Genomic DNA, 24,024 nt, shown 5'->3' with positions numbered 1-24,024 from the left:
AAGTTTCTTAAAATGTAATAATAAATTATTTGAGTTAAAAGTTTCTATTATGTATAATATAATATTTGTGTTAAAATTTTATAAATAGGAACTAAATTAGTCAATTTTTAAACATACAGGCATAAAAGATTGACGTTTTGAAAGTGTAAGGACTAAAATAAACAAAACTGAAAATACAAATACCAAAATGATCGCCAAGTAAATGGTCGATGGAATAAAATATTATTTACATATATATATATATATAGTATTTGGGTATATGTGGTATATTTATATTTATGATGAAATATATATCTGTCAACATCAGTGGTGTATTTATATACATCTAGGGATTGACCAAATGTAAACAGAAAATTAGCTGTACATTATGTTATTAAAAAAAAGATATGCAATTTGATTTTTGCTCATTAATATAACACGCTTTGATGAGTTGTTTGGCTACAAACATATCATAAGAACCATACAAACTTATCTATATAATTAATAAGAGGGAGAGAAAAAAAAACTCTATATATCAAATTAAATAAAGATTATATTATTCAACTTCGAATATCGTGTCCATTTCAATTTCTGAATTATAAAAAACTTGATTACATAAATATTTTGAAAATTGTTATTAATTTAATCATTTCTTTTCTCAAGTACAAAGATATTGGTGGGACAAAAATTTAAACCCAACCGACGATCGAAAATATATATTTTAATTAATTAAACTATGCCGATTGATGAAATGATAATTAGATTATCTATTTTAACATTAAAAGACATTTAAAAAAACCTACTTATTTTTTTCTTTCTTTTATTTATTAATAGGTATGCTATTATTTTAATTATCAACTTTTCTTTTATAAATATTTTTAAATATGAATGAGTTTTTCATATTTTGTATGTTATTATTAGTTGAATTGTTAGGGTTATATATATTTAATCTATATATTTAAAAAAATTAATAGGTTTTTGTATTTTTAAAATTGTATATGTCTATATATTATATTTTGAAACAATTTTAATAATATCTATTTTTATTACAGCAATTTTAATAGGATCTAAAACTTTTAATTTTGTGTCCGATAATAAAATCTTCATCATTAAATTCAATAATTTAACACTTATGCATAACTTGTGATCACACTATTTAAAGGTTAATTTTTTTTATATAGTTTTTTGGCATTTGTTGACATTATATAATCATCAGACTTATATATAGTAACCATAGGAATTAGATATAAAATTAAAAGTTTTAGAAGCCTATTAAAATATTTTAAAAGTATAGAGATTATCAACTTTGGAAGTTTATGAACATATTTGAAATTTAAGCCTAAATAGATTAGGTATAATAATTTTGAAAGTTTAGAAAGTTAAATTTTACCAATAATAAGTTAAAATACTATTTTGGTCCCTATACTTTCAACTTTCGTTCATTTTGATCTAATTTTGGTTTATCTCAATTAATTTCCTCTGTACTTTTAAAAAGATCGTTTTGGTTCTCTCTTTATTTTTTTTATCGTAATTTCAACACAACCGTGCATTTAATATATCGCTTGAGATGTAGGTATAACTTTATATTAAAGGATTTTTGAAGGTAGAGGAACTAAAATTAAAATTAAAAATAGTATTTTAATTTTTAACTAATATAATTAGAGAGAGAAAAACTATATATATATATATATATAGAAAGCACCAGCCATTGACAAATATATTAAATATTTGGAGAAACAGTATGAAGGAGGTTCCCCCACACGTGTGCATGTGGAAAGCTACTCTCTTGTCCCTATACTCACAGCTCACCCTTCATCTCCAACTGTACAAAATCTCACACTTTTATTTTTTATTTTTTTTTCTCCTTTTAGATGATCGATGTCTTTTTAAATTTTGAAAAAAAAAATAATTATTATTATTTTGTAACATTAATATATTTATGCTTGTTTTTCTTTGTTTCTGTCTGTAGACAACGAAGCAGAACTGCAGCGCAGCCAATTTTCCTCTTTCTTTTTTTGTGAGTAATGAAATGAATTCTTAAATTATTTAAATTTCTAGTTGGAAACTTCATTTTTGGATGTCTCTGTGTAGAATAAGACAAAATGGAAATGGCGAAGATGGATGGATATATACTCGTGTCTTGAAGATGAGATTTCAATATAAAATTAGTAATTAATGTTTATTAGGGTTATGAGTTGGAGACGTGGGTGGGCAGGAGACAGTCCTTAAACATTGCTGAATTTTGTGTTTTTGGATCCAAATCTCAATCCTAATCACGTTTATACCTCACTTGTTCATGTTCTTTCTTTTTTTCTCTCAAATGGATCAGATTCTATTGTCTCCTTTCGACCCATTTCGTATAAATTAAATTATGCCTAAATATTTGTATACAAATTCTTTCCTACTACCATGTGTTGTTTATAATTAGTTTTAATTTTACCTTATACATTTTGTAATCTTTCAAATTTATCTCTCCAATGTTTTAGTTTGTGCAAAAAATTTCCTAACAGACAATAAAAGATTAGAGGGTGAAATTCAAACTTTCAAATATGTTTAGAGGCATTTTGTATTTTCAATTATTCTCCTAAGGTTTTAAAAGTTTCCATTATAAATGATAAACTATATGCACGTTAGAGGAAAATTTCACTGCATAGTTTCAATTTAACTTTAACTTTGAAAGAACAAACTTATTTCGTTTTCTAAAAAATACAATGTTCGTGCAACTTTTACATTACATGGGAGGTGAGTTATTTGATTTGAATTACGTTATTTTTGTAAAATTTTCAAACTTTTTAGATATATTTTTAAAATACAAATTTATTTTATGCTATTTAGGTAGAGGCCTCCTATGAATAAAAGGGTATTTCTATTTCTTTAACCAAAAAAATAAAAGATAAAAGCTTAAACGTAAAATTGAAACTTCTAAAGAAAAGCTTAATATAAGCTATGTATAGTGTACTGACTATATTTTGTATATAACAGTACTTCTTTATTGACTTAACAACAAGAAATTTAATGTTGTCCACCATTTTGCTTTTGACAGATAGAAGATAAAAATGTAGAAAACGAGAGATTTTATTATTTCTTTTTAAAATGAAGAACAGCATATCAATTTTTCTACTACCGAGTCGAGTAAGTATTTTTTTTTACATTCCTATAACTTGAGAGGTATTCACGGCCACTTAATACTAGAATCGACATTGCAAGACTCAAAACTAGAAGGGGTATCTCCATTCGACCACAAGCCCACCAGATGAATCAACATAAATTTATTATTATTATTATTATTATTATTATTATTATTATTATTATTATTTTATATGTAATTTACCCAACTCTATAATAAAAATGGATCAGAGATTCGGGTTGTCTCCTTTTGAACCCATTTGGTATATAAAGTAATTAATAAATCACAGACAGATGATATATAAAGATACAAACCAAGGAATAGAAGCAGAAAAAAGATTTTCAAAAAAAAAAAAAAAAAAAATCCCAACTTTCTCTCCATCATCATCATCTCGTTGTTGTTGTAATCGTTTAATGGTAATGGGAGGGTGGTCGAATCAGAATTACCACGCGCGGTCCAAGAGCTTGCCGACGAGGCCGCACCCACTGGTTTCGGAATGCGACGAGCATCTGTGGCGGCTCAAGGCGTTGGAGTCATCGGCGTGCAGCTGGTCGCCGCCGGGTATGAGCCAGAGGCTGGCCGGGCTGCAGGATTTGCAGGACTGCGTGAGCAAGCTGCTGCTGCTGCGGCGGACGCGGGAGGCCTTCGCGGCGCACCGCCGGGAGAAGTGGGTGGACGACGTCTTCGATGGCTCGCTTAGGCTTCTCGACATGTGCAGCGCCGCCAAGGACGCCATTATTCATACCAAAGAGTGCGTCCGGGAGCTTCGGTCCATGCTCCGGAGACGCTCCTGGGGCTCTGCAAACGCCGTCGCCAATGAGGTCTCTTCAATTACCATCTAATTTCTTTTTCAGTTTGGTTTTTACCATTTAGATTTAGTTTCAAACCGTGGAGAGATTGAATTAAATCTACCCAATCTATCAATATGGAACCTCTAAAAACATGCAAGTTTCGACCTTTTTAGTAGTAATTGTCCTTCCCGATCACCTGTTGGCGTCAACGGTCCACTTCCCTTGAATGAGAGTTGATCTTCTCAATCCACGAAAATGTCCTTTTCCTTGTTTAGTGGCATCTCTCTGAGAGCATTTGAAATTTTTATTCATTCAATATTTCTGGTTAGGGATCATCATATGTTTACTGTGGACTCAAACGTTGATAATCGTGCCTACTTATCAACTGCTACTAGGATTATAACAATCTCTGGAATCAAAATCTTAGCTTTTGTTGGATGACTACCATGTGGGGGTTTGATATAACACAAAAATCCATGTTATTTGCAGTAGGATCCATCTTTTTGTTCACTCTAGGAAGAGTCACTGGAATAGTCCTAGTAAATTTAGGATTAGACACTGATTTTGAGTTTGATAGTTTATTCGTTTTTAACACGGCAAAAATCACTTTTTTTAAGTTGAGTTGTGACTTGTTATTTTAAGGCAGACCCATGACTTTTTGGGAAAAAACTAAAGGGAATTGAATGGGTTTTACTGATCAGGTGGAGAAATACATAGCCTCAAGAAAAGTGGTGAAGAGAGCAATCCAAAAGGCAGTGAGCAGCGTGAAGGGGAGTAGTGGTGGGGGGAAACCCAGTTCCATTAAAGACCCAGAAACCATGGCTTTGATAGGATTATTATTCGACGTGGAAGCCGCCAGCCTCAACGTCTTCGAAGCCCTTCTCTGCTACGCGTCCGGGAAGAAGGGCAGGGCCAAGCCCACCGGCTGGGCGCTCGTCTCCAAGCTCATGCGCGCCACAAAGGCGCACCCGCCGTCGTCCACGGATCAGGACGCGCCGGATCATCAATCCGGAGAAGCCAACGAGTTCGCCGCCGTGGACGCGGCGGTGGACGCGGCGGCGACCAGACTCTCCGACGCCGGCGCGGAGGGCATGGGGGAGCAGCTGGGGAAACTGGAGGCGTGCGTTCAGGATTTGGAAGGAGGGTTGGAGGGTTTGTTCAGGAGATTGATTAGAAACAGGGTTTCGCTTCTCAATATTCTCAATAATTAACATTTTATTATTGTTAATTATTCATTAAACTATTTTGTAGATCCATTATTGATAAATGTGTGTATTATGATGCCATTTATGGAAGGTAATTTGTAGATTAATATCTTTTGCTTTCTTTTGAACTTGTTTTTTTAGTTCAACAAGGCATATGGGAGTAAGGATTCAAATCTTCTTTTCAACTGGTTTGAGATCCATTAATTATGTAGTATAAAATTGAAAAATCAAAAGCTCATGAGATAATTCAGTATTATATTTTAAAGGAAAATTACTTGTTTGGTCTTTGATTTTAGTTTTTTGATTTTGAGTTTGATTGGAGCATACACTATTTAGCCTATAAACCTTAAATTAAATTATTTACCCTATAAAAATTAAATTTAGTAATTTTTTTAAAAAAAATTCAATTATACTATTGAATTTTAGATTATGTTTATTATTTACCCTATAAACCTTTAATATTATGTCCATTTTAATTTGTCAAATTTTAAAGAATTTTATTTTATTTCTTTGTGTGTGTCAAAAACACTAAAAATATGAAATACGACTTTGTTTTCATTAAATCTCTTGGTCGTTCATATTGCTGTTTTCATATTCCAACTAAACGCACCTTAAAACATCCATAAATGGAACTTTTTTCTTTGCCAAACACAAAAGTTCTTTTTTAAAAAATACTTAAATCTTTACTCATATCAGTATTTGTGAAATTTTCAACAAGTGGGAGACAGAAAGGAAAAAATATATATTTTTTAATTAAAAAAAGGTTAAATTTTTATCGGTTGCCATGACAATGATAACTTGCTAAATTTTAAAAGTGTTTTAATTAACCTAGAAAGTGACCGTTCAATTGATGAAGTTCAATAAATTTGAAGTTCGTATCTTCTATTTCTTTATTTCATTTAAAAAGAAATTGTTTAATAATGATTTGGAATTGGTGGCATCTATCTGTCACACGACCCCTCTAAAATATCCTATGAAGATTGGTCTCAAACTTTTTCAAAACATGGATTGAGCCTAAATCCAAAATCTTAGGCCCGTTTTATACGAACTCCAAAAAAGAAAGGGAAAAAAAAAAAACCCCATTTCATACGACATTAATTTTAATTTTGTTCTTAATATTTTAAGTATTCTCAATTTCATCCTTGTGTATTTCTGTTAAAATTCATTAACAATTTGATGACATAGCATTAAAATATTATTAAATAACAATATTAATAAATGAAGGAAAAAGTTGAAATTTTCTCCAAATAAGAGAGACATTAGAGAGAAATTAATTAATTAGCACAAAGAAAAATTACAAATTTGGAACAAATCCACCACTGCCAAAGATTCCACCGTGGGCCCTATGGAGAAAGACTACAAACTTTGAAAGGTTCCATCATGGGCCTTCCAAGAGGAACAAAAGAGTGGAAAATGTGTGGTTGGTGGAAAGAAGGGGGAGAAACCACTTTTATCAAACACAACATCTTTCTATCGAGAAATGTAGATACGGTCTTACATAAGATATTTAAAACACTTTCAGTTAGAAAAAAAGAGAGATGAGAGAAAATTCTATGTACAACTGGAGTTTGATTTTCGACTGTGGTGGTGCTCTTAATTAAACAATACTTTTCGCGATGAATGAACTTCACAGTTAAATTTTTGACGGATGATGGAAGAGATTGGAGTCAAGTTCACTAGAAATTAAGTATATTGCTAGGGGTGGTGATCAAATTGAGAAACCAAGGACTGTTGAATTGGTTCCAAAACTGGTCTTGAGTCCAATCCATGGTGGCTTTTGGAACTTGCAGATCGGTCAGCATTTCAAACCCTTTCGGAATCTGTAAACTCGTCGACGATGACCCTCCGCTCACGACCGCCACCGCCTTCGCTGCTGCCTTTGAATTTACTTCCTCCTCTTCATCTTCCTCTCCATAACTGCTCTCTTTCTTCATCACCACGTCCTCGGAATTTAGCCTTGGAATTTGACTGCAAAAGGAATCCTCCTCGCCAGCTTGTTCCTGATCCTCCGCCATTAACGCAGCTGTAGCATTCATCTGCAAGTTCCTAGTTTCTTCCTCCACTGCCCTTTGCTCCAGCACCTTCAATGAAGTTGCTTTTCTGTATATCTTGCATAGCACTATGTCCTGAAAAATCAAATCACAATCTTTAGAAATCAAAATTCAAAAATCTTAAACAAATGGATTATTTTTAAATTACCATAAATTAAAAAAAAAAATTCCATATTCTCATACTTCTTTATCTACGAGTATGGACTAATTTTACCGGACAATTATCTAATCCTACTATTTATTTGTCAAAACAAACTCTAAAATTTTAAATTTTAGATGAGTGCCAACCATACAAATACTCTTTAATTAATTTTTTTATTATCCCACCGACGCTAAAGTCAACAATTAGTACTCCTTGTCAATATCAGAGCCGAGAAGCGTAATAAATGAAATTTTTGTTAGCACAATAAATAAGAGTGTAGGATTTAATTAAACTCGTGACTTCTTGATCGCATACCGATATAATTTATTGTTGAGTTAAACTAACACTGATAATAAATCATTTTTTTTAGAGTTGGAATGGAATAAGAATGAGCCATCAATTATTCTACGTACCATGGGGAGAGAGGAATTATGGGGGAGACGGTACTCGTTCATGACCCAATCAGTCTTGGTGCCTCTGGGGGCTCTTCCCTTGTAGAAAACGAGGGTCTTTCTGAGGCCAATGAGGCGCTTGGGGTCCGACAAGCTGAGAATTCTGCGGTCGGAGCCGGTGGCTTTCCAGTAGCCGATTCCGGTGGTCCGGTTGGGCCTTCCGCCGCCGTGCTTCCTGTCTGATCTGGGCACCAAAAAGTACCACTCCCTCTCTCCGTTATTCTTGGCCAAATCTGTAATTTTGTTGAATGAATTAAAATGGTGGAAAGGGAAGAAATTACCCAAAAGACAGGACAGAATTAAGGTACCAGGTAAATCCCATGGGTCGTGTTGGTAAATGTTGAGGAAGCCAATGACGTCGAAGGCGTGGGAGTGGCGGCGTTTGAGGTAGAATTCAAGAAGCTCTTCTTCTGTGGGGTGGAATCGGAACCCAGGGAGGTGCCCCAGCTGATGATGGGATTCGGCCTTCGTCTTCGCCATCCAAATTATTATTCTCTCAATCTTATGCTGATTACTTTATTATTTCTCCACCAAATGCTTCAATTTGCTGCTTTATATATATATATATATATTGGATTCTGTGTTTGTTGGTTTGGTAGCAAGGACGACAAAGACTCGGTCATTGAAAGAGAGAGCTCCAAGTTTTTTTTTTTCTCTTTTTTTTTTCCTAGCAAAATTAATTAAAATGAAGCCACCACAGGACAAGAGGGAAAGATTTTAGTACTATTTCGTGATGTTTACTCTTATATTTCTTTGGTTCGTGCTATGAATTTTCTTTTCTTTTTATAAATAATGAAAAATATTTAGTTTCTTAATTTGTCCTCCCTACTATTAAATATTTGACAAGTGAGAAAGATAAATTAAAAAAAAAATTAATGGTGGTGAGGATAAGATTTGGTTCTCTCCATTTTAGGGAGTCAAGTATTTTTCATAAATAATTGTTATATTCTTCATCTTTCTTATAAACATGATCGATAAATGTATAATATTTAAATACTTACAGTAAATAGGATGGATATTATTGGAAATTTGGGTGAGCTGATGTGGCAATGTGAATCTACAGAGGAGCCTCAACCATTCAAGCAAGGTGAAAACCAAGCACCAGTGTTGTCGAATTTGGGTAGGCGAACCTAGGTAGTCGAGATCCATACTTTGCAATGAGAGGATATTCTATCAAATTTTCTGGCAATCGAATCATCCTTTCGTTGAATGTCAATGGATATTCCACCGAGCGAAGACTACCCAGATTGGAAACTAAGTTGAATTAATCTCAATGTGACATGTGTTCTTTCCTCCTAGCTCAGTGGACTCGAATTAATCTCAATGTAACACAAATTTTCTGACAATCGAATCGTCCTTTCATTGAATATCAATGGATATTCCACCGAGCATATACTACCCGATCTAGGAACCGAGCTGAATTAATCTCAATGCAACGTGGGACTTTCCTCCTAGCTCAACGAACTCGAATTTCAATCCAAATCCACATCTTGTCGCAAGGCGGGTCTATATGTATCACTCTCGATTTTATCTCATAACAAGTAGTTGTTTCCTATTACCACTATTAAAAAACTAATAACTAAAGAAAGATTATATACCCGTAAAAGAAGATAGATAATAGAATAAATAACACCAAATTAGAGCATGAGAGGGTATGAACTCCCAACCTAAAAAAAATAGTAAATCACAATTAATTACCATGAATCATGCTTATGTTGGCATGATTGATTAACAATTAAAATAGTATCAAACATATTCCATCGGGTGATATTGAAAATTTTTAAGAGAGAGAAGAAGAAAGAGAGAAGGAGGAAGAGATTTTTCTTATTCATAAAATAATATAAGATACTAGTTTGGTGGGTCTTCCCTTTTGGGTGATTAATTATTTAAAATTAAAGTATATTTTATGACTAAAAACATGAATGTTTGTGTATAGAGGTAAGGTAAGGGTGGGTTTGTAATTTGTACGAGGAGGAAAAAAAAGAGAGAGAGATCCTGAAAATAAAATAACAGATTCGTTTTTTTCTTTTTTCCGTTTTTTCTTAACGCGTTGATATATAATTTTAAAAAAACTAAAAAACGAAAAACTAATTATCTAATTTTAAAAAGAGCACGCGTTCAAAATTTATACTTCAAAGACAAATAAAAGTATTGAGAGAATAATGTAGTGTCTACCAATAAGATTCTTTGTTAAATTTTAATTTTCATATTAAATCTCTTACATCAATTTAATAAATACTTCGTTAATATTCTCTAACTTAATTATTTTATTAGTATCTTATTTATTATAACTTTAGATTGTTTCACATTAATATATATTTAGAGGTTGGTTCTATATTCCTTCTTTTTATTATGATGTAAATAATTGGCTCAATATATTGAGTTCATTCATCTCTAATATTTTTCTTCATTTTTTTTATCTTAACACGTGTGTGTATATATAAATAAAGATGATGATATATTTTTTTTCTAGAAAAAAAAGAGGGAGATCAACTATAATGAAACTTACCAAACACATTAGTTAAAGTTATTTAAAAATTGCATTTGCAAAAGCGTCATGCTTTCGTGGCACTGATCTAGTTGTCCATAACTGAATTCTTTTACTATTAAAATTTGTCAAATTTCGGCCTTTTACCAAGCCAATTTTATTTTTTTCAAATTAACAATATAAAGAAATAAACTAAATTATATATTAATAGACATATTTAAAAATATCTAAGTTTGTAATCTTAATTTTTTTTAATCAAAAGTAACGTTAGTCTCCCTTAATTGTGAGTAAAAAGATTTGAAATATCTAAGTTAGTAAAATATTTAGGCTAAAATATGAGCATAGTTCAGTTAACTTGAGCATAATTCAATAGACATCTATTTACGATAAAAAAATTATAAATTCAAATTCTCACCCACATATATTAAAATAAACTAAAAAAGATGTTTATGATATTGAAAACAGTAACTTTTTTAGTACAACATGTGGGAGTGAAAGATCGAACTCACAACCTTTTAATGGTAGATATATGTAAATTATCGTTAAACTAAGCTTATTTTGACTCTAGCTACATGTACTACTCTTCAACTATATCATCAATAATTAAAAATGATACATAGTCAATTTAAACATAATTTAGTGAATAAGACACTTATTTATACATAGTCAATTTAAACATAATTTAGTAAATAAGACACTTATTACCATTTTAAAGATGGACCGTGTTTCTATCTCCTATTTCAAAGTACAACAAATATCTTATTTTTTATTCACATATCAAATGCCACGTGTCGTTATTCTTAGTGGTGAATTGGCAGTGACAACTAATAATATAATATTACAAAGTGGGTGGACCCACACGGTTTAGAGATAGGGAGTCATCATAGTGTTGACAATGGGAAGCCATGTCCTTTGTTAAGACTTGATTGTTTGGACTTTTACTTGGAATTCCAATTTGTGGAAATTCCACCTAATTTTCCGCCACATAATTTCATCCTTTTACTTTTTCAGCCCAAAATAATAATAATAATAATAATAATTAAAAAATCCTAAATTCTCGAAGGACAATGAAACAACTATTATCTTCTCACCTCACACACCTTTTCGTATTAAATTATAAATTTAGTTTTAAGATGGTATCTATTTAATTCTTAAACTTAAAATCTACAATTTATATTATTAATATCTTAATATATTTATTAAATAATTTTTTAAAGGAGTTAAAATATTATTTTACGCATTCATAAACTAAAATAAATAAAAGTTGAAAATATAAAGACTAAAATAAACATTTTAAAAATACATTAACTAAGATAGATTAAGAGGAGGTGACTGCTTTGACTCAAACATAAATAGTTGAGCACAAACAATTGATATTGTTTAATAAAAGGGAACTAAATTAAAAATATGGAATATTGTATATGTATTGACTACTTTTTTTTTTTTCCAAATGATTTTGTTTTTAACTCTAGTTCTAGCTTTCATTAGAAAACGGTCTCATTTTTTTCTTTTTCTTTTTCTTTTTTCCTGATTTCATACTACAACTCAAAAATCTTCTTTCTTTCTTTTTGGAATACTTTTTAAACGAAAACTCTCTAATACAAGTCGGATTTAAAGAAAAAAATCATACTTTTCATAGAATAGGGTGGAGAATCAATTCAAACGGAAAAATAAAAGTAAAAGCAAAGATTCAATTAGGTTGAAACAAATTTTCAAAATTCAATCACAACTCCCTTTTCTAAATAGTTTGTTCTAGAGTTTCTCTTTATTGGAGGCTATTTATTACCTGTCACGTGTTGATACGAGATTGTCAACTACCACGATGATCAAGGAAATCAAATTAAGAGATTCATGTGAAGCAAGTTAAGCATCCTGGCATTTGAAGTCGAATCGAGCTATATCTTGTCTACCAGTCAACCCATACTAGGTATGAGCAATCTTGAAGAGCATCCACAGGCGCAAAGATGACTGACATGCTCTCCTACAAGATACCATGATTTTAGGTGATCTGAAGTTCTTGTCGGGAGCTCGACTCTTTAAATGGAGATCCCTCCTCTCACGTAAGGTACACGAAACAATATTCTCTCTCGAGTATTGATTTGATAAGTGTACTGACTTAAGCGTCGGAGTTCTAACTCTGTTTTTACAGATCTTTCATACGTTGATGTATCAAGTCCGAACTTCGCGAATTCGAATTTGATCATTTTCGTAATGAAACACCCTGGTTTGTGAAAAGAAAAAGAAAATATTAGAGACTTAATTCTTAATTTTCACACGTTAATAAGATAACAAATATTTTTCATTTGATTCACATGAATATAAAGAGAAAAGTGGAAGAAATAAAGAAGAAACCGCATATTTTACAATTGCGCGATCCCCAAAAGTCTATAAAGAAAGTGATAGAAAGAGACGTTGTTTGTTTCCCAAGAAAATGACGTGCGAAAAAATTATTTATTATTATTATTATTTTTTAGTATTCGAATTCTTAACCTTTTAATCCAGATTAATTAATTGCTATTAAACTAAGTTTGGTAGAATTATTAGTATTATTATTAGAATAATAATTAATATAATAATAATATTCCGCATGCAACAGGTATTTTCACATAAAACCAAAAAGCAGAGATTGATTTTTCGAAATTGCGTCAAGGGGCCCACTTTATCGACGACTTCGGAGTCTTCTTTCTACCCAATTTATTTATGCCACTCTATTTTTTTTTTCTTTTTTTTTTTAAGGAAAATTTAGACACGAGTGCTAAACAGCTGTAAAAATATAACCATTAACTTCCATTGAAGCTTGCGTATCCAACGGTGCCAAGGTTTGAAATGTTTTCGATTTTTTGAAAATGTTATTTCGGTGAAAATTTAAAGAAAAATTATGAAAAATATGAAAAAAGATGGAAATTAATGTTTGAGTTAATTTATGATTCTTTAATTATAAAATAATTATGCGGAACTTATTGTTTTTACTAACCATATTTATAGAATTAAGTAAGATTTGTTTGGTTACATAATTAGAGATATCAAATCTAAATAATTGTAAAAAAAAGTATAGTAATTTCAAGTATTAAAATTGTATACCTAAATAAATACCACATAGTACATCAAACTTTAACAACTTCATATTTGGTTGTCCACACATGACATCATCTGTTGGTTAATTATTTGAAGTTAAATGTAGATGCAGCTGGTAATCGCTCATCTACAAGTTTGGGAGCCATTTTTCGAGACTCAAATTGCCCTATTCGACTGGCTTCTTCGACATACCTTCCCACTCCATTCATGCTTATGCTTGCTAAGCTTTGGGCAATTCTTGAAGATTTGCGACAAGCTCAATCCATGGGATTCACTCACCTCCAAGTTGAATCAGACTCTCTCAACTCGATTAGACTCATTCATTGAGAGATCTCAACTTTTGGGGACGAACTTGGTTGGTTGATGGATATAAAGAATTTAGCCCTACATTTCTCCTCCGTTACCTTCAACCATGCCTGTCAATTGAACAATAAACCAGCATATATGTTAATCAAGAATGGCCTCCTTCAAGCAACCACGTGTATATGGTCTACTAATTTTTTTCCCTTTGTAACTTCAAAGTCTTAACGAGGAAGATACTCTCTTAAATGTAGCCCATGCAACGTTTTCTTAATTTAATGGAGTGCTTTTTTATCCGTAAAAAAATGATATATGCCATGAGGCAGAGAGAGTGAGTAAATGGAGCTTGACCTTTCTTAGATATCTTGGAGAAATGAAATTTAACCCCTCATTGAGATGCCAGACCATCACTGAGATGTTGAACCTGTTGGGGAATCTGACATATGTGACTGTCAAGGGATATTTCAAAATGTCCCTAGACCTTTTAAACATTGATCTTCACCTTATAATATTTTAGATGGGACACAATAATTTTGTAAACTAAATTAAAAAAAATGTTTTTTTACCCATCATAATGAGTGAACAATCCAAACATAACCGAATCGATAAGGATTTATTGTCATCTCAAATGTCACGGATGGTTCCATCAACAATGTTAATGTTCCCATGTGCCTGAAATTATTAAAATTTTAAATTTAGGTAAAATATGTATTTTAGTTCCACCCCTTGTTCTTTGAAAAGTTTCAATTTATTCCATAATGTTTTAACAGTTCTAAATTATACATTTTCGTGAATTTTAAAATTAGCTTATGAGAAGCATACATGAATTTGTTGATCTAAAATTATAGAAAAAAAGGTAAAATTTTATGTAATTACTTAGAGATTCGGAAAGAAATTAGAAATTTTCATCTCTTTTAAGGTGAATTAATTATACTGTACTCTAAAGTTTTGCTAACTCATTGATCCAGTATCATACTATGCAAGCATATTATCCATCAATTTTAACATTCATGGATGAAAATGGTATAATTGAAAAAGGTTGAAACATTAGGTTAAATTGATACTTTTTATACATAATAATAATAATAATAATAAAATTCACTGAAACGTTAAATAATAAAATACATATTAATAAATAATAGTTCTCAAAATAAACACATAGACTATTCGTGAAAGAAAACTAATTATTCAAATCTGTTTCTATATGAATTTTTGTTCTTGAGCGTAGAACATTATTTTGTAAACAACGTCTCGTAAACTATTTTTTAAAAGATAATTTAGAAAGAAAAATATGTTTGGATAATTATTTTATTTACCTTGAATATGTTAATTTTAGAATAGATCAGTGCAAACAATATATTAAATATGTGCCAATTAAAATAATTTTTTGTCATAGGTTTTAATAACAATTATATAACTAAACTAGAGAACTATTTTGAAAATAGTCTGTCAAATGAATTAATTTTTCTTTCTTAAAAGTACTTTACATAAAAGCACTAACTTATTGCGTTATATTTAGTGGGAAAGGAAATATTAGATAAAAAGTTATAATTAACAAAACACAAACTTAATTTTAAAAAAAAAAAACCATATTCTACAAACTCTCATATGTAAGAATAATTAAAAATGCTAATCTATAGAAATCAACCAAAAAAAATTAATCCATTCAACTAAGCACAAATTTTTTTACTAAAGAAAGAAAAAAACAACAACAAATAATCTTTTATCAATTGTTTCATATTTTTCTCTGTTGGTAAAATATTTATAAAACTCTTAAATAGGCTAACCTAAAGTTAAGTTATATATTTTCAATCAAAATATTAATGTTCAAATCTACACTCTGCATATTTGTTGAACTTGAAAGAAAGAATAAAAAAGAAAAAGAAAGAAAAAAAATCTATATATATATATATATATTTTTTAGACTTCTGAACACAAGAGGGCTTCTCCCAGACCTGTTCCCAAGAAACGATATAATTGTTGAAAACTTTTGGCCCAAATTTAAAAATGCAGATGCAGCCCACTAAACACAACATAGGTCCAAGAAAAAAAGGTGTCATTTTCTTTTAATGAATATGATCTACCTGCATAATAATTACAATTCAATCTTATATATATGTATTAAAAATCATTTATAGTCCTAAATTTTGTTCATTTAACCTATATAAATATAAAAGATAATAAATAATATTTGTCACTTAGCTTAATTTATCAGACACTTATTTTCAACCAAAAAGTATTAAAAAAAATAAACCTATGCATAACTCAACTGGTTAAGACATGTATAGGTTATATCTAACTAAAAGGTTGTAAGTTGGACTTCTATCTATCATGCCAAAAAAAAAAACTATTTATAAGCCAAATACTATTTATTATTATTATTTGTTATTTTTTTTATTTTTTATTTTGGAAACAAAAAAAGAGTCCTAGTGCATGCAAAAGAACCAGAAAATGTAGGGTAAGGACCCCCAGTTAGAGTCATAGTGCCCAAAAATGAGGACCTCCCTTCGTAAACTTTTCCCCATTTTGGGGATTTAGCCATGAACATAATAAAGCCATATATAGCTGTTTTTGGCATTAATTCTTGAACCACCCATTGCCATTGCCATTGCACCCAATACCCATTAGGCAAAAAAGCTGCATGCTTTTTCACCAGCTTTAGGGTTCACAAAAAAAATAAAATAAAATAAAAAAGTTCATTACATTTCTCTGTCCTCTTATAGTAATTAGAATCAATTTTAAAAAAATTTATTTTTACGATCTTATCTCTACTTTCGTCTCTTGACGATTAAGAAGTTGTCATTGAGTATTCCTTAATCACGTAAGAAAGAGTTTCGTATGCTTGTAATTTGAATCTTCATGGACTACATATAACTTACATTAGATGTATTTGATTGGTTCGGAAGGGAGCATCGCCCATGAAACTATGAGAAGCCAAATGGATGAGGGGTCTTTTTTTTGTGTGTGTGTTTTTGCTTTTTATCATGAACATCATATCTCAGCCATTAAAGCTTTGTGCTTAAATTAAATAGGCTTTTTCAGAAGGCATCAGTGAACACAGACCAATAGCTACAGTTCACAATCTCTGTTCTCTGCAAATATAAAGCTTTTTCAGTACTCAATAAACACTTTCACCTTTTTTTTTGCCAAAACAAGTTATATTCACTTTTCCCACTTTCTTATCATTGTCATGCCTCATCCATTATTGAATTTTTCAATGTCTTTCCAAACTATTTTATTATATATATATATATAATCATTCTTCCCATACTTCTAGCTCTTAGGGTCTCTTTGTAGAATACTTGATCAAAGTGTAAGTTATTGACCCACAAGTCAGTAGTTCTGACGAATCCAACACGATCATGGAGAAGAACAAGAATTGGAGATCGGATGCGAGTGAAATTCCCATCAATGGTTGACATGTTCAATCGACTTCCTGAGTAGAAAATAGAAGAGGAAAGAGGCTCTTGCAAACTGTCATAACGAGTGAACGAGGGATAAGTTTCGAGATATATATATAGTTTGAATGTAATTTTTGAGAATCATAAGTATGAGAGTTGAGATTGAAACTTTCTTTTAATAAAGAAAACTATCCAAGCCGGCTAAAATATGCTCCAATTTAATTTTGGATTTTGAACTTTTATTAATTCTCTATTTTTTCCTAAACTTTTTAGTTTTGTTTTTTAATCTTTTTTAGAAGATAATTTTAGTAGTTGATGAATGTAAAATGCTATAATTATTTCTTAACTGTCCCTTTCATTTTCCTTGAACCTATATAGTTGACCCTAGTTTTGGTTTTTCCAAAGCTAATCTTATCTTTAATACTAAATCTTAATTGGACTGTAATCATAATTTCATAAAACAAGGCAGCAATCAGAAAGTCTGTCACTCCTCGCAACTACTATAATGTAGTCACTTTAAATTGCATAATTACTTTTTCAATTCTACTAAAAAAAAAGTTTCATATCAATTACAAAATTAACGGGTCAAAATATAACTCAATTGATTAAAACATATATTATCGGTCAAAAGAGGTTGAAATTCCCACTCTCCAAATATCGTTGGATTCAAAATTAACCTCAAATTTGTCTTCCACTTCTTAAAAAAATGATATTTATACTTGAAATTCAAATCAAACCAGGTTGAATAATAGCATAGAAATTCAACTTGCATCATGAACTCAATATCTGATTTAAACGCTAAAGTCTACACAAAATAAAGATATAACATAAATTAAAAGTTAAAATAGCTGAAGTAGTCAAATATTAATATATATATATATATATATATATATATATATATATAGATTTAGATGGTAGAATCTAAAAAGAAAAGACGAGAGGTTTTGTTTTTTAGGACCCATTTGGCAACGTGTTATTATTTTTTATTGTTTGTTTTTTAAAAATCCAAGCATTTAACAAATATTTATGTTTTTTATTTCTCAATTTTAAGCATTCTATACAGACATTTTAAAAAGAACAAAAATACGTTTCTTTGTTCTTATTCCCTTTTTCCAATTTATTTCAACCTAAATAAAAATATTGTTTTATCATTTATTATATTTATGGATATTGGGATGATGTAATTCTATTTTGTTCTTATTAAAAAATAAAAATAAAAAACGAAAACATACCGCTTAAACAACTCCTCTTTCCCTTTGTACATAATTGAAGCTTGAAATACAAGATGCTGAAGTAATACCCAATTTGAGATGTTGAAAAGGGTGGGTATTTCTTTGTTCTTAGAAGAGGGTAGAGCACAGCCATGATAAAAAATCACAAAGCTTAGAGAAAAAAGGAAGAGGAAGGTCCCACTTTTTGGTCAATCTTATCTCTGATGTTTTGTCCACTAAATACCATTTTGCGCCATCCAATTATGGAACGGTTGGTATAACATGATGACCCAAATTCCCAGCTTCAAATCAAAAACTCCACTTCCTTTTCAAGTTCTTTCTTTCTTTCTTTCACTGAATCTTTCTCCCCTTTCTTTTCAATGTTTCCCTTTACAGGGCGATCTCAGCCTGGAAAGTTTTGGGTTCGAACCCCACTTGTTTCTGCTGCTGCGGCTGCGGCTGCGGCTGCTCAATTTCCCATCTCGCCTTGCTCATCACTTCGTCGCGTATGGGCACGTACTCCTGAAACAAAACCAACTACAGTCTCAGGTCGACGAAATGCAGTCTATTCTCTGCTTCCGATTCTTAATCGGATGGTTTTGAAACACACCCACTAACTGTTCGACGAAATGTCTGAATGAATGAATGACTGACCTCTAGTTTCTGAACCAGGTCCTTGGCGTTGGGTGCGGACACTATGATGTTGCGTTGTGATGGTTTTATGAACCCATCGTCCACTGCTTGGTCGATGAAAGTGAGGAGATAGTTGTAGTAGCCGTCCACGTTCAGCAAGCCAACCTGAGATAGAGGAACATTAAAGGTGGGGTCAAAAAAGAAGGTAAAAACTCCATGAGTCATTAAATAATGAGGTGATTTTTTGCTTGACTTTACTGGTTTGTCGTGGATGCCCAGTTGAGCCCAAGTGATGACTTCTAACAGTTCTTCCATAGTTCCATACCCACCTGAAAATCAGTGCAGTGAGAGGAAAATGAAACCCACTATGATGGGTTTTTACAAGGGGGAACAAAAGGAAAAGTGAAAAAGTGTGTGGGGATTGTGTTTCTGAATGGGAAAGGTTAAAGGGATGGATGGGACCTGGTAGGGCTATAAAGCAATCTGAATGGCGGGCCATTTCTGCCTTCCTTTGGTGCATGTTATCTACTGATCTTACCTCCCCAACTGTTTCACCAGTTATCTGTAATTTCTCCTCCCCCCGCAAAAATGATCATTTGATCATTTTTTAGAGCGATAAAGAAGAAGAATCAAGTTAAGCTCTAGCTACAACTTTGAATCAGCCGAAGGAAAATTCAACAACAAATTACAGTATTGACATATGTTTCTTTCTGACCTCTTTGTTCATTAATGTCCTGGGAATGATCCTGCAAACCAGACCAAAAACAAAAAATATGACCATTGTAAAATTAAACTTTGAAACCTCTAAAATGTTCAGAATAGAAGTCAAGTTCTTTCGATAATCACCCAATAACTCTGCCTCCACCACGATGAACAGCTTGTGAAACTAGACCCATTAGCCCAATGCTCCCACCACCATAAACAAGCCCCAACCTTCGTGAAACCTTCACAGAGAAGAGATATATACATATAGAGAGATGAAGAGAGAGTGGAGGAAGAGAAATATACCAAGAGGCTTTTGAAAAGGAATAATATTAAAAAGGAGAGAGAGATTTTCAAAGCAATACCAGCTCCTGCGCTAAATCAATGGCTGCATCTCTATAGCAGTCTCTCTTTCCTGTGCTGCTCCCACAAAACACACAAACCCTTTTGAACCTGGACTTAACTATCTTCCCTTCCATTTCACTGCTCTGGTTTCTGCCAAGAGGAGCTACATGATCAGTTATATACATGTGGATATATCAAAACATGTACACATACAAGGGAGGGCTTCTTATTCACTCTGATATAGGGCACTCGTATGATAGGGAACAGCCGCTTTATATTAACGCCACATTATGTACAAAAAGTCAGTAAAGTCTCTGAAAAAGAGTTAAAAGAGTTAAAGGAGATAAAGAGAAGAAAGCAAAGAAAAAAGTCTTACCATTTTTTGAAATGCAGGTTTTTGATCTAAACACATGCTGTAACAATTGTCCTTCACTGTTACCTTTTTCAATTACATTATACGTAAAAAAGTAGAAAAACAAAGGATAAGAGCAAAAGAAAGGGCAAAAACATGCTACCAAGAAACCAAGAAGAAACCCGGTAAACTTAACAAAGAGACAAGAATCTTACCTTACTTGTTTGTAGCCTTTCCACTTATACTCCTCATCAACTACTCGCCAGACGCGCCATAGATTAACTCAAAGTTTTTTGACCTATTAGTTTACCATATTTGAATCAGTGGAGAATTTATTTGTCTCTTATAATTCAATTTCTTGACATGTCAAGGAGGCATAAAACTCCTCATGGGTTGAGACCCGCCCACGTGAAAAAACAACAATAAATGTATAGGGAGAAGCTTTAGTCAAATAAATCCTGAATGGGGGAATAAGTAGATGAGGTGAATTTTCCATTCTTTGCCTAATTCACATTATCCTATTGATTAGTGAACTTTTGCTGGAATAAAGTTGGTGGTCTGAATATGTCCAGTACGTGTCAAAATAAAATAGAGGGTGAGGATGGTTTCGTATCCAGGAGGGTCACATGAGCAAATCCATCCAATAGGGAAAACTCTGGCCACAGAAAAAACAACCCGCCCCCCACTCTTTTCTGTTTTCCTCTTTTTTTTTTTTTGGGTGTCAATTTCTCTTTCTCCAAAAGTCTAAAGGGACTCTCAAGTCTATTATCCCTATAGAGTCTGAAAAACATCAGTACTCTGTCTTAGACTCTTTCTGTCTGTCTTGTTTCTGGTGCAAAGCAATCATAACTTGGTGGCTAAAATGCTCAAACACGTGCAGACCCCATCTCTATCCTCCAACCTCCCCAATCACTAATACTTCATTTAGCTTTCATTTTCCTTTAACAGATGTAGATTCTTTTTGAGCAATAGGGCCATTGCTTCCAAGATTGATTACGGTGAGAGTTAAAACTTCTGACCTTTCACATTTTCATTTCTAGATCCCAATGATTATATATCTATACCACTGTTTCAAAGTTAACTTTTTCATGGTTGAATAGCATAGCTTTTTTTTTTTGGTAGATAAACACGCCTCTACATTTCTGGTTCTGGTCTGCAAAATATCATATATTAAAGATTTAACTTTAGAAATTCTAATTTGTGTAATCTAGGAGGTCTATATTTCTCATTTATTAGGAGACATTCTATTTTGAACTTTGGAAGTTTAAATTTGTGTAGCCTAAAACTAAGGAACTTGAGTTTGTGTAGTTTATATTTGAATAGTGCATATAAATGAGTTTTAAAAGCTTAAAGTTAGGTTTATGAATATGTGATTTGTTAAAATTAATGTGTAGTCTGAGACGTGAGTATATACAGTCCATAGATTATCAAATTTGTAGTCCAGAATAAACGAATTTGTATATCAAACAGTTGCTTACAAGGATTAGAATCATTCAGATTAATTTTTCTTCAACACTCATATATATGTTTGTATTTGAGTTATTCAAATCTGAAGTCATATCTCATCAGAAAATTTTTGTGTTTTTCTTTTTGTCAACGAATTACAGCTACTCTTGTTATTTTTTGATAGACTCCTACTCTTATTATTTTGATTCATTTCTTCATACTTTGTCATTTTTCTTTTAAGTACCTATTTACTTTTAACGTCACAATTCTTTCCTTAAAAATATAATTAGAAAACAGGAACCCAATTTGACCTTATTGTTTAAGGTGCCGTCGTATACAAGGCTTTATTCAAACCAATCATTTCATTAAGAAAAATTGAAGCCTACTATTGATGAACTAAAAACCTTGCCAACTTTTAATGTAAACTAGGAAAAGCCCATATAACTTTGTGAGAAAGTTGAATCATAATTACAATCTGTACAACTTATACTAAAGTTTCATAAATAATTAAATATTAGTGCATGTTTAGGCGAGCTAATTAGTATATAATGATAATTTTGTTCCGATAGTTATTAGTTGACTAATCAAGTATTTAAGTGAGGTTTAGGTTAATAAAAACTTCACTTTCTAGTTCAATGGTACAGAAGTAGGAAGGAGTTCAAAACTCGCCCGCTTCATTTTATATAATAATGCATGTGTTGACGATAACTTTACCTCAACCTATCCAGTATCCACTTCATTTTTCTTTCTTCTTTTCCTTTTTTTTTTTGATAATATTGAACTTCACCCTCTAAATTACTAGTTTTAGCATTTCTGAGTCTCTCAAGGAATAGCCACTAATACATTATCTTTGTACTAATCCTTTTGAATCTCTGCCAAGATTGCAGATCAGAAGAGGGAGAGGTTCAGAAGAAAAAAGATATCCCCACATGGCTGAATAGGAGGAGGGCACATTGAAGTGGCAGTCTTGAGAAATCACACAAACTTTTTGTGTTGTATCCTCTTGCATTTGTAGTTTTATCCCTACACAGAATTCCAACCCTCAGAAGAAACTTTTTGTGCCATATTCTCTTGCATTAAAGCCTCCTTCACTTCCCCCACAGTATTTGTATACATTTTCAAACCATATAGGACATATTACTATGATTCTATCTAAAAATAAGTCGGGTTAAATCCCAGGTTAGTCCTAAAACTTTTAAAGCTTGTCTAATAGGTCTAACTTTTAACGTTGTGTCTGATATATTTTTTAATTTTCAAAGACCTAGTTACTACACATTTTTTAAAGTTTAAGAATCTATTAGACGTAACGTTGAAACTTATTAGTTGATTTTTAAAGTTACGAACTTATTAAACACATCTCTAAAAGTTTTAGGACTAAACTTATAATTTAAGTAAATAAATTTTGAATCAACTTTATTACACTCTACTTTAAAGGAATTCATGTGGAGGAGGTTCTTGTTCCCTCATTTTCAAGATAAAAGATAATTTTTGTGGTAAGCTTGTTTCTTTGTTAGCTTATTATGACTTTGAATTTGAGGGAAATAATAGAATCTTTAAAGGTGGAGAGATCTAATGAATACGATTGGGAGATTATTAGATTTAATGCTTTCAATCGATTTCCAAGATGTCGTTGTTCTTGTTTTTCAACCAATTTTGATTTTAATTTAAATATCGATTAACTCGCGATGAAGATTGATGTTTTAATATATTAGTGACATTATAAAGACTAAAGGTCTTATCATTATCAATCTGAGTATAATTCAACAGTAATTGACACCTATAAGGTAAGAGATTAAAACTTCTATACTCCAATTTACTTCTATACTCCAATTTGTTGAACTAAAAAAAGGATTTGAACGTTACGGAGATAATAACAATCATTTTTAAGAGAAAATGAAATGAATTAATGTCAAATATCAAGCAAAAAGAGAGAGTCACAGATGGAGAGACGTGTGGAGAAGGGAATCTAAGTAAGGTTAAAAAGATTAGTGTACCTAATTTTGGCTTTTAGGCACTAATTGTTTGATTCTAAAATTTCTTCAACTGTTATTCCTTCTTTTTGAAATGACACTTTCTATATTTTTTTAATTTAAAAGGAAAAAAAAAGAATTGAAGATATCATCTGAAACAATACCAACCCCTCAACAATTGAATCAATGCTTTGAGCACAAACCCCAAAAAGAAAAATGCCAATAATAAAAGTTGAATTGGGACTTCTAGGTAGGAACAGTGAAATTCTCTTTTGCTGTTTTCTGTTTATCAAAAACAAAAAAAAAAGTTTTTGACAACTAATTTGTTTGGTTTTTAAATTTGACCTAGATTTT

General features: G+C 31.6%; 3 protein-coding genes and 1 long non-coding RNA gene across 6 annotated transcripts; 2 read left to right on the top strand and 2 right to left on the bottom strand.

The window, feature by feature from the left end:
* Positions 1 to 3,427: 3,427 nt before the first annotated feature.
* On the top strand, positions 3,428 to 5,313 carry LOC111011274 (uncharacterized). The gene is made up of 2 exons (XM_022284980.2): positions 3,428 to 3,927; positions 4,599 to 5,313. Exons 1-2 carry the CDS (start codon positions 3,520 to 3,522, stop codon positions 5,106 to 5,108), a joined length of 918 nt encoding a protein of 305 aa, XP_022140672.1. The 5' UTR covers positions 3,428 to 3,519; the 3' UTR covers positions 5,109 to 5,313.
* A 1,048-nt stretch (positions 5,314 to 6,361) lies between these two features.
* On the bottom strand, positions 6,362 to 8,303 carry LOC111011053 (NAC domain-containing protein 6). 2 transcript variants are annotated; one of them, XM_022284666.2, is made up of 3 exons: positions 8,056 to 8,302; positions 7,709 to 7,980; positions 6,362 to 7,228 (listed from the first exon to the last, which is right to left on the bottom strand). In XM_022284666.2, the coding sequence occupies exons 1-3, from the start codon at positions 8,225 to 8,227 to the stop codon at positions 6,779 to 6,781; spliced, it is 894 nt and encodes a 297-aa protein (XP_022140358.1). In that variant the 5' UTR covers positions 8,228 to 8,302; the 3' UTR covers positions 6,362 to 6,778. The 2 variants fall into 2 exon arrangements, with proteins under 2 accessions (XP_022140358.1, XP_087977423.1); XM_088121297.1 differs by having other exon boundaries at positions 7,709 to 8,303.
* A 9,943-nt stretch (positions 8,304 to 18,246) lies between these two features.
* LOC111011217 (cytokinin riboside 5'-monophosphate phosphoribohydrolase LOG5) lies at positions 18,247 to 20,087 on the bottom strand. Its single transcript, XM_022284919.2, has 7 exons — positions 19,923 to 20,087; positions 19,702 to 19,799; positions 19,571 to 19,601; positions 19,318 to 19,417; positions 19,114 to 19,184; positions 18,877 to 19,020; positions 18,247 to 18,744 (listed from the first exon to the last, which is right to left on the bottom strand). Exons 1-7 carry the CDS (start codon positions 20,085 to 20,087, stop codon positions 18,613 to 18,615), a joined length of 741 nt encoding a protein of 246 aa, XP_022140611.1. The 3' UTR covers positions 18,247 to 18,612.
* LOC111011219 (uncharacterized) lies at positions 18,633 to 23,025 on the top strand. 2 transcript variants are annotated; one of them, XR_015789186.1, is made up of 3 exons: positions 18,633 to 18,771; positions 18,895 to 21,252; positions 22,581 to 23,025. It is a non-coding gene; the product is annotated as an uncharacterized LOC111011219 (long non-coding RNA). The 2 variants fall into 2 exon arrangements; XR_015789185.1 differs by having other exon boundaries at positions 22,588 to 23,023.
* Positions 23,026 to 24,024: the final 999 nt, after the last annotated feature.

The sequence above is a fragment of the Momordica charantia genome (assembly GCF_013281855.1).
Source record: "Momordica charantia cultivar OHB3-1 chromosome 2 unlocalized genomic scaffold, Mcharantia_2.0 BLBB01000002.1, whole genome shotgun sequence".
In the NCBI taxonomy this organism is placed as follows: Eukaryota; Viridiplantae; Streptophyta; class Magnoliopsida; order Cucurbitales; family Cucurbitaceae; genus Momordica; species Momordica charantia.
The sequence above is the reverse complement of the archived record's forward strand: the minus strand, read 5'-3'. Positions and strand labels throughout refer to the sequence as shown.

What these genes read in the sequence shown, in the direction of transcription:
- LOC111011274 (XM_022284980.2), top strand. Translation starts at nt 3,520, where the DNA reads ATGGTAATGGGAGGGTGGTCGAATCAGAATTACCACGCGCGGTCCAAG. An exon ending in CAAACGCCGTCGCCAATGAG is followed by an intron (nt 3,928 to 4,598) that starts GTCTCTTCAATT and finishes TTTACTGATCAG; the next exon opens with GTGGAGAAATACATAGCCTC.
- LOC111011053 (XM_088121297.1), bottom strand. Translation starts at nt 8,227, where the DNA reads ATGGCGAAGACGAAGGCCGAATCCCATCATCAGCTGGGGCACCTCCCT. An exon ending in ATAATTCCTCTCTCCCCATG is followed by an intron (nt 7,229 to 7,708) that starts GTACGTAGAATA and finishes TTGATTTTTCAG; the next exon opens with GACATAGTGCTATGCAAGAT.
- LOC111011217 (XM_022284919.2), bottom strand. Translation starts at nt 20,087, where the DNA reads ATGTATATAACTGATCATGTAGCTCCTCTTGGCAGAAACCAGAGCAGT. An exon ending in GGTGGAGGCAGAGTTATTGG is followed by an intron (nt 19,602 to 19,701) that starts GTGATTATCGAA and finishes TCTGGTTTGCAG; the next exon opens with GATCATTCCCAGGACATTAA. An exon ending in TGGGCATCCACGACAAACCA is followed by an intron (nt 19,021 to 19,113) that starts GTAAAGTCAAGC and finishes CCTCTATCTCAG; the next exon opens with GTTGGCTTGCTGAACGTGGA.